Source organism: Apis florea, unplaced genomic scaffold, assembly GCF_048593485.1.
Source record: "Apis florea isolate Af1SG1 unplaced genomic scaffold, ASM4859348v1 contig_2201_pilon, whole genome shotgun sequence".
Taxonomy (NCBI): domain Eukaryota; kingdom Metazoa; phylum Arthropoda; class Insecta; order Hymenoptera; family Apidae; genus Apis; species Apis florea.
Window position 1 is genome coordinate 739,579 of NW_028256542.1, and position 10,020 is coordinate 749,598.

Below are 10,020 nucleotides of genomic sequence, written 5' to 3' on the forward strand. Positions count from 1 at the left end.
CTCTCTTCTTTTCTTATTGTTTTTCCTTCCTTTATGTCCCTTCTTATAAAACAAGATACGAAGTAAAACACGTTGACGAGGTGCGTATAAAACAGGTCCTTATATGTTTCACCTCACCTCACCTAGTCGTATTTAAGAACTGAAACGAAAGCAAGCGCTTTAACGGAGAGAAAAAGAAAGGAGAGCCCTCGATGTAAAGTGTACTGCAACGTGGCGAGGTATGCCGCGATACATAGCGTTATATGTGGGTTGGAGTAAAGAACGATGGGATAACGGCGTGGTAACGGCTTGGCAATGGCGTGGCCATGGTATGGTCGTATCGCGATACCTCATACCGCGAAAAAGTTTCGCAAATTTTTTCCTTATTCGTATGCGTTCCTAGGTTTCGCGGCTGCTTTCTCACTATTTTCCTCTACTTCCTTTTTCTACTTCAAATTACATTTACAACGGATTTCTTTACGTATGTCTGTCCCAAAAGAAAAAATAATGCGTCATTTTTTTCTTTTTTTACTTCAATCCTTTTCTTTATACTTCATTTTCTTTCCACTTTCTTCCCAATTTCTATTTTTTTATTTATTTATTTTATGATTTAGATCATTAAAGAGGTTCAATTTTATTATCCTTGAATAGTTTCCGATATGCTTTGCAACATCGATATCAATAACATCAACTTAATTATATATATATATATATCGTATTTCATACGTAAACTTTAAACAAATCTTAAATAATGAGAAAATGATATAGCTTGAGATATAAAAAATCAAGCGAACGATTAATTTTATGATAAAGTAATAGAAAAGATATATTTTTACAGTTAAAGTCGAAACTTATATTCAAAGATTGTAAGAAAAAAAAAATAAATATCGTTTATTTTTATACTTATAATACTTATTTTACGCTCGGCATAATTGTTCTGATCGGGAGAGATTAATTTCGAAACACGAAATAGTAGAACCATTTGATTAGCTCTGTCACTGGACGAACGCGTGCGACCAACATCAGTTAGTGCGTTCACATATACAAAGGTATAGAAATAGGTAGAGGAAATGGTATACTATACATATACGGTGACACGCGGTGGCGGGCGACCGACAGGGGCGGCACGCTGGCACGCAGGCAGCTTGACACGCACGCTCTCACGTACGAGCGCGTTCGCACGTACGTGGCTACGTTTGCGTGGGTAGAGAGAGGTTTGCACCGCGCGTGCCGACGACTATCTCCTCCGACCCCACTGCCGACGCCTTACCGTCGCACACATTTCCTCGTGCTCTCTACACCCACGTCTCTTCTTTGCCTCCTGGTTCACTCATTTCCCCTCAAGCGCCACCGCTTCATCGCCCTCCAACACACTCGCTGCACGCTTCACGGTCTCCACGGTCCATCCGTTCGACCGCTCTCTCCCTCTCTTTCTCCCTCTCTATAAGCCATGAAGCAGCCGCCGCCCGTCGTCTCCGCGCTATACTTGCCGCACGCCGCATGCCGCACGCCTCACACCGCGCCTCACAGCCGCACGCCGCACGGCCGCACGCCCGCCCAACATACATCTCCCCTCTCCCCCTACTGCATGCCGTCCATCGGCCGCCGTGCGCCGCCTGCCGCCAGTCGCTCGTCACCCTCTGCCCGCCACCCGCCTCGAGGGCTCATCACCTCGACGAGCCGAACAGCACGGATCGAGCTTGTCCTGTGACGGCACTTGCTCCACTCCCTCGACCATCGCGCGCTACGTTGAACCGACTCGGCTCGATTCGGGCCACGCCGCGGTGGGTTGCATCGCGCCACGCCGCGTCGGATCGCATCGTGCCACGCCGCCTGAGAGAGACCACGCCGCGCCGTGCTGGCTCGTGCCATGCCAGCACCGACAACGAGCCATCACCTCCCCCACCTTTCTCTCTCACTCCACTCATCCCACTGCCACCTTTCTTCGGCAACTCGTCGTAATTTCCTACGCCACGGTGTTATCCTCGTCTATATCCAGTCACACGCACACGACCTGCTGCCACTGCCGTTACCATCGCCGCCTTTTCGTTTGCACGGTGACAACCAAGCTAGAAAGAACGAGTGAAAGACTGAACAGAAATATATAAAAAGAAAAAAAAAAAAAAAAAAGAAAAAGGGAAAGTGAAGGGAGAAACAGTCAGAGTAGTAGACACATAGATAGACAGACAGACGAATAAAAGGAGATTAAAAATCATCGTGGGCAATGACATTATCTTGATGCCAAATTTTCTTTTTCTTGATATCCAAAAATCATTGAAATATACGAGTTGATATTAAAGTTATATTGTTATTGAAAAATTTCTCATGTTCTTTTGAAATAGACAAATAAAATAAATTATCAAATCTAGATACTAGGAGATGTGATTTCTTTTTTTTGGTAATCATCGAAAAAAAAAAAAATGAATTATAAGCAAAGATCAGTGATGTAATTTATTTTTCAAACTGCTAAGTCACAAAAATTATTTTATTATAAAGATACAATATAGAATAAATTATCAAAAACAATCTTAAATAATCTTTCTCTTTGAAATCAAGAAAAAAATGAACAGTTCTTAAATGCATTTATCGATATATCAAAATGTAAAATGCAAATTATAACTATATGCATGATCATATCGATTTTTAAGGAAAATTTTGCGTTAAATACGCAGAATTGAAAAATCTCGCGTTGTATAAATCTTCAATGAACGATTATTTCTATTATTCTATAATATTTTCAACTTCGTTACTCCGATATCTTAATCATTGTTCCTCTATTGTATCTCATGGAAAGAATTATCTATTTCCCATACTTTATTAAAATCTACTGTCCAATCTTTGAACCATTTGAAATTTTAAGAGAAAAAAAATTTGAAGACAATTCAAATTGGTTCCTGTTTTAATGACACATCACGGTTGTTAGACGGTAAGCGGCATTGCGAAAAAAAGAAAAAGGAGATCAAGGTAGGTCGCGTGCAACTAGCAACTCGCTAGAAATGGCAAAAAGAGAGAAAGAGCGTAGCGAAAGAGAGAGGGGTATACGTAGCCGCAGGCAAGGGCGCGCGTGAGCGGGCAAGCGAACCTCATCCTCTCTCTCGGCCCCTTGACGGCAGCGGTTCTGGCAAGCAGCCACCATCCAACTCCCCCCACACGCACGACCAACCGCGGCGCGATCCTCTGTGCGGCTCCCGGCTTCTCGCCCACGACTCACACACGCGCGAATCTTGGTGAAGAGCCGCCAGCCACCGCTCGTCGATTCGCAGTCCGTCATCGTTGCTCGACCAGTGAGGATGAAAGTGGATCTCACAAGATACAGGAAGATAAAGAAGGAAGAGAAACTGGAAGAAAGAACGAAATGAGATTTCGAACGTTATTTCTTTTGATTTTTCGATAAATCAGAGACCGGTTGCAAATTTTTTCAACTTGCCAATTTTTTTTGTCAGTTTCTATTGAGAGATTATAAACATGATAGAAAGAAACTCCAATTTTTTTGTGACTGCAACGTGGCTTGACAAGACACGAATATTGTGCAATTTTCTGAATTTCTTTCTTACGGGCAATCACGTTGAAAATGAAACACATATCGAATGGAATCCTCGAAAAGAACCATAATTCAAATTGTAAACGGTTGTGTTCGACGAAACATGATTGAAAATTTGTCGTTGTAAGTGCGTATGAGAAACCACGTGGTGTTGAACTTTGTCTCGAAATGTGCTTTTATCAAAGTGAAAATTATAAAATTGTATAATAAAAAGTTTAGTGATCGAATTGTGCTTATAGATCGCGCGAGGAACGCGTGATATTGTCGTAGAGGAATTATATCGACGGGCTTACGTGAAATGGAATAAGATGCAAGGAGGAAGTTGCAGCTGATACAACGTGTGTATACAATATATGCGTGTTTATATTGTGACTAATAGAACATTTTTGAATAATATATTAAGAAAAATGAAAAGATATATTGAGAGACGATAATCAGGCGATTGTATCAGTGTTGAAACTTTTCGATTTATATTAGAGTGTCAGCGTGGTGCGCGTAATTTTTTAGAACGCGAAATGCTGAGTGTCTCAGCTGCGTCCAGTCGATTACTTTGGACGCTGAAATCAATTTTGTCACCGACACTGTCACCGTCACTGACACCGACACCGACACCGATAACAACTCTCACACCGTTACTGTCGCCGTCGCCGTCGTCGACGTCGTCGTCGTCGACGTCCTCGCCGCCGCCGCCGCCGTCGTCGTCGTCGTCGTCGTCGCCGTCGTCCGTCGTCGTCGTCGTCGTCGTCGTCGTCGTCGTCGTCGTCGGCGTCGTCGTCGTCGTCGTCGTCGTCGTCGTCGTCGTCGCGGCGGCTGTTGTTAGTGTCATCTCTGTCATTGTTATCGAAATCACCATCGTGGTCTTCGTTATTACCATCGACATTGCCATCGTTGTTGCTGTTATTGTCATTGTTGTTAGTGTCGCTATTACCAATTTTGTCGTTATCATCCTTCCCATTATTGTCGTCACAGCGGAGGGCCCGCGTGGCCTACTAAAATGACCGCTCGTCTTCATTCGTTGAGGCATCAAGAAAAGAAATCGGCCGGCAACACTCATAGACACTACCATCATCATCATCAACAATCCCAACACCAACAAAGCGTACACCAAGGACCAAGTCCGGCAGCCAGTCCCAGTCCTAGTCTCAGCCCGAGCCCTAAACACTCGGACGGACGTCGAGTGAGTAAATATTCTTTATATTATTCGTTCATTTTCTTCTTTTTTCTTCTGATCATTTTTAAATTTTTCCTTTTATTCTTATAATTATATTTTTTTTGTTGTAGTTTATATGTATTATTAAAATTTCTTGAGAATTGTTAATTTTACAATTATTCGATTTGATTTCATTAACATTATAATAACATCTTGACACAATAGAATTTAATGGTTCGTTTCAATTTCAAGTTAAGATATATAAAAAAGCGCGGGAATATTGATGATTATAAACATGTATTTATCGTATATGTTATTTGCTTACGTTACTTGCTTATATAAAACATATTTTATCTTTCATGCTGATGGTCAGTTCCACGTTTGATTAACGAAATTGATATAACAATAACAATAACAAATAAATTTTGAATAAAAATAATTGTCTTAATTTGCTTGATAGTTTTGAGAATTTTTTGAGATATGTGATGAATTATATGTAATTAATAATACATGTATATGCTTATATATATATATATATAATTAATTGAAATAAATAATTTAAATTTATAATTTTTTACTTTTATTAAAGTTGCATATTCAGCACAATTCAATACTCTCACAATTTTATTTTTCTTTTGATTTTTTTTTATAATTTCTTTGAATTTTGATATAAAAAAATTTTTCTTTCAGTTCTGTAATGATTAAATCCTTTTATTTGTATTGTGATACGTAGTTTATACCTATGTATTGTATGGAATAAGAAAAGAGTAGAGACGCGAAGCGAGAAGAAGAAAGGAGGAATAGATGATATTGGTAGGCGAACATTTTAGAAACGACGGTCATCCATATTCTAACGTCTTACTATACTATTTAGCAATAGCATCATTATTTTTCAGGCTAACAAACCACTAATGGAAAAGCGACGGCGAGCTAGAATCAATCAGTCGTTGGCGGCGCTGAAAGCGCTCATCCTTGACAGCGCCCGGCTGGAGAACACGAAGCATAGCAAACTTGAAAAAGCTGACATTTTAGAGTTAACAGTACGGCATTTACAAAGGCAAAGATCTCTTGCTCAGCCCGGTTTATCGAGATACAAGGCTGGCTATCAAGATTGTTCCAGAGAGGTACATTTCATTCAATATTTATTTGTCTCTTGCGAAATAGAAAAAATATAATTAATGATTTATATACGATTAGAAAAAAAATTACCTATACATGGTAAATACAAATTGTATTTACTTATATAACTAATCAATCAATTGTGTGCGTCTTATTTGTGACTCGATCCAGTGTTAACGATAATGATACCGAGTATAAGTCAATTTTAACCTGACCTCCTGTTTATTTAGCATCCCGTTTAAAGATACGAGTTCATCCATTCAAGGAGGAACAACGAGGAACAGCTCAGATTTGTCCATGCTCCATTCACTTTGCACTTTTGCTTTGATCTTGCGTTTCAGGTAAGTCGATATCTCGACGCCCCGGACATAATTACGGGGAACACGACACCGATGGACCCTGCCGTGAAGCAAAGGCTACTACGACATTTGGATAGTTGCGTGTCAGAATTAGACTTGGATTTGGGTTCGAGGCCGGATAGCGGATTAGGCAGCAGTCCCGGAAGCGTGACGGATCGAGTGACAGGCTCGGGAAGTCCCGGTCCGCTGGAGCATCATGTGCCATCGACTGCACACTGTAGTACATCTTTGAATCCGGTCGGTTTGATAAAAGCCGAGATCCCGGATATCGAGCCAGCTAGACCGGATAGTAGCACTACCGCCGGCGACGAAAACAACAATAATAGCAACAGCAGTAGCAACGGCAACAGCCGGCCAACTTCTGCCTTCGGTCAGGCTAACACGACCAACCTTGATTCACATCATCATCATCATCATCCACCTCCACCCCCTCCACCCGGTATATCGGTTATCGATCAGGCTTCCAGCTCGCAACAAAATCCAAACATGTTGTCAGTCGTGCAAGTGATACCTTCCAGGCTACCCGACGGTCAGGTAGTTTTCCTGCTTCCTAGTCATTACGTACAACTCGCGGCTGCCGCCGCGGCGAACGGTATCAGTATCGGGCCGAATCCACCCACGGCCATATGGGCCGCGACTAACATGTCTCTTCTCAAGGCTACGGATAAACTCGCCGCGAAACGACCGCATGAAGATATACAAGAATGGCAGGACGCGGCCACTGTTGCCGTTAATGCTGCTGCTGCTGCTGTTGCCGCGACCGTTGCCGCTGCCGCTACGTCCGGCAACGCTTCTGTTTCCGCTTCCATTTCCGCTTCCGCCCCCGTTTCTACCTTCGCTACCAATGCGATCTCGGCCATTGGTACAAAGCCAAGCAAAAGTCCAAGACTCGAGCAACCGGAACAACCGCTCGACTTCACGACTACCTCTAAGAAGCCAAAACCCAGCACGAGATCATCGGTTGCAGCTGTGGGCAACGTCGACCATCATCAACAGCAACAGCAGCAGCAACAACAACAACAGCATCATCAACAACAGCAGTTCGCAGGCCGTTCGGAAGGATCGGTTCCGGAAGGCAGACCGTCCAGTCATACGAGCAGTGAATTCGTCACAGGAATTCGTTCACCATCTCCAATCCCACAACAACCTTCGAAGGATGAGGAAGGAATGTGGAGGCCTTGGTAGATTGTGATTTAACAATTTTCGCGGTTACATGGATTATACGAAAAAAAATGTGCGCATTGTGTTAAATGTGTTACGTGTATTGTTACGTATAACTGTATCGATGGACGATGGAACGACGAAATATATATATATATATATATATATATATATATATATATATATATATATATATACGAATTACCTGTAAAAATAATATTCTTTGAATTTAACGAAATATGTACTATTGCATGTTGTGACTCGAACGGCTTTCGCATTGTATATTGTGGTTCGTAAAAATATGCGTGAAACGTGCGTTTGAGAACACTTTTAACCTCTAAATTTGTTAAAGAGACGCGCGGCAACGCGTGGAATAAAATATGTCGAAAAAATAAAAACGGACGCTTAAGACGAATGATGACTTGATTCGAAAAATAGCACGCGTGCTATTCATTGATGAACCATTTCGAACGATTGTGAGAAATTAATTTAACCCGACATAATTATTTACAGTGTCAGTGTCCTGAAAATCATGTACACTCGCTACTTAGATATACGAAATATTACGTAGCAGTTTATTGCAATTCGATCGTTGTTCATTCGTTTAATGTGAGGAGTGCCTAATGAAGAAACGCGCTATCAGGGGAAAAAAAAAAAAAAAAGGAAAAGACACTGTGCTGGATCTATCTATGTATTACGGATTCGAGATAAGTTACCTGTTCGAAACGTTAAAAAATAACGGTATATATACATGTATATGATAAAGATCTGATACGTTATTAGGATCGGAGAGGAAACGAGAGGGTTTCGTGCATAGTACTTTATTCCGCCGTCGTGTACATAACCCCGATTGGAATTATAATTAATGCCGGATATAGATTTATTTTGATGTTAACTAGGTGTATATGCATACAAGAAAATGTAGAATGATGCGAATGCGGATGAATCTGTGTCGAATGTGTGTTGGAAAAATGCAAAAGTTCACGTTCTAGATAAATCACAGTTTTCATCTAATTTACTTCTCTAATTACTCTGATGTTGAGATTCAAAATTCCTTATTCAATGTACTTAGACATCGATCAATATAAATACGCATACTGACAAATCATCTATCTTTTCCTCGCATTATTTTTTTTCTTCGTTTATATTTACTCTTCATTTCTTATTACTCCATTTTTACCTTATAAAATATATGTTACACCTGTTACAAAGGAAGCAATTTAATTAAATTTAATTGAAAAAATTTTTAAAGCACATGCTACATACTATAACTATGAATAAAGTTAATGTAAAATATTAAATGTTTATATTAACCAATTATATTAATGTTACAACTGCTTACACCTATATATTATTATTTTTATTATGCATAAGATTAATACAAATGAATTTAAGACGAATTCAAGAATATATCAATTCATTGCACAAAATTAATATGACGGTGATAAGAATAAGTTAAAAGAAAACGGAAACGGGACAAGATTTGGTCAGACGTTATTCGTAAGAAAATAAAGTAAGTCACTTTAATTCTCGAACCTTGTACTTGTTTTACAGTAGTAGTTTAACCACCTGTTACATCACAATTCGCGCCACCGAATTTCCGCGCCTTTTTTTCGCGAAACACACAGTCGATCCGCGCATTGTATTAATATCTTTCCCTTGATTTCACCGTGATATTTTATTTATGATTTTATTTTATATATATATCTTATATATTTTTTAATCCAAGATTGAATATTTCCAAACTTTTTTTTTTTTTTTTTTTAAGTGCAATTTTTTTTATACTTTACATTCTTAACGTAATATAATATGTATATGCAAGTGTATTATAATTACATCGGCGATAATAAACATTTTTCGCAAAATACGCACGATAGCAGCAGTCATTAATCAAATATTTTTTCGACACATATGCGATATATATTTTTCACAAATATTGCATATAACCTGGCTGCATTTTAACTCAAATTAACTGAATAAAAGTTAACCTGATCTCATAGCTAACCTTAATTTAATCACAATAACTAATCAAATTTAATTTTATTTACAACTACTAGATTTAATAATTACATTTAAGCAAAATTTAAAACTTAATATAGATCAAATTTAATATAAGGCATCAATGTTAAATATTATTTTTCATACCATATGTGATAAAGATCTTGTGTTTTCAATTTGACTTTTTGATTGTCGCGAAACATCATAGGTTACTTACATTGTATACAAAATCATATTGCATTATTAAATACTGATAACTTCATAATTAAATATGGTGATTTTATTTAAATAAAATGGAAAAAGACTTTATACTGATATTTTAACTGATATATAATTATATTAATTGACAAGTTGATACTTAACGGCACTTTGTTCGTACATACTACCAACCTTGTAAAATTTAAATATTTTTCATGTTAAACTATATATTTAACTTTATTATTTAGAATACTTTGCTCTTTTTTGTATAATATTAAAAAATATAAAATAAAAAAAATGAATGATTTCGAGAAGATAATATTAAATATTTGAATGATAGAAATAGATTCTATTAAGATTTATAATTAATAGAGTAAATAAAAAAAAAATAAGAATTAATCAAACATTTGTTTTTTGAATTGTTTCTTGAGCGCATTTATAATAATAAGTAAGACAAGGAAAGTAGATAATAAGAAAAAGACAGAGATATATAAAAATTAGGGAATCAGCGCCAT

The 10,020-nt window shown here is 38.4% G+C and overlaps 1 protein-coding gene and 1 long non-coding RNA gene across 4 annotated transcripts; one reads left to right on the forward strand and one right to left on the reverse strand.

Moving 5' to 3' along the window:
• Window positions 1–1,608: 1,608 nt before the first annotated feature.
• Window positions 1,609–8,656, forward strand: Sidpn (bHLH protein similar to Deadpan). Of its 2 annotated transcripts, none has more exons than XM_086917443.1 (4): window positions 1,609–3,858; window positions 4,490–4,697; window positions 5,567–5,794; window positions 6,131–8,656. In XM_086917443.1, exons 2-4 carry the CDS (start codon window positions 4,515–4,517, stop codon window positions 7,331–7,333), a joined length of 1,614 nt encoding a protein of 537 aa, XP_086773569.1. In that variant the 5' UTR covers window positions 1,609–3,858; window positions 4,490–4,514; the 3' UTR covers window positions 7,334–8,656. The 2 variants fall into 2 exon arrangements, with proteins under 2 accessions (XP_086773569.1, XP_086773570.1); XM_086917444.1 differs by lacking the exon at window positions 1,609–3,858 and adding an exon at window positions 5,404–5,483 and having other exon boundaries at window positions 4,646–4,697.
• Window positions 8,115–9,910, reverse strand: LOC147658516 (uncharacterized). Of its 2 annotated transcripts, none has more exons than XR_015295143.1 (2): window positions 9,455–9,910; window positions 8,115–8,510 (listed from the first exon to the last, which is right to left on the reverse strand). It is a non-coding gene; the product is annotated as an uncharacterized LOC147658516 (long non-coding RNA). The 2 variants fall into 2 exon arrangements; XR_015295144.1 differs by having other exon boundaries at window positions 9,525–9,702.
• Between the last annotated feature and the right edge of the window lie 110 nt (window positions 9,911–10,020).

Excerpts from the sequence above, each read along its gene's own strand:
- Sidpn (XM_086917443.1), top strand. The coding sequence starts at position 4,515 with ATGACCGCTCGTCTTCATTCGTTGAGGCATCAAGAAAAGAAATCGGCC. Across the intron at positions 4,698-5,566 it reads AACACTCGGACGGACGTCGA|GCTAACAAACCACTAATGGA; the intron begins GTGAGTAAATAT and ends ATTATTTTTCAG. Across the intron at positions 5,795-6,130 it reads ATCAAGATTGTTCCAGAGAG|GTAAGTCGATATCTCGACGC; the intron begins GTACATTTCATT and ends CTTGCGTTTCAG.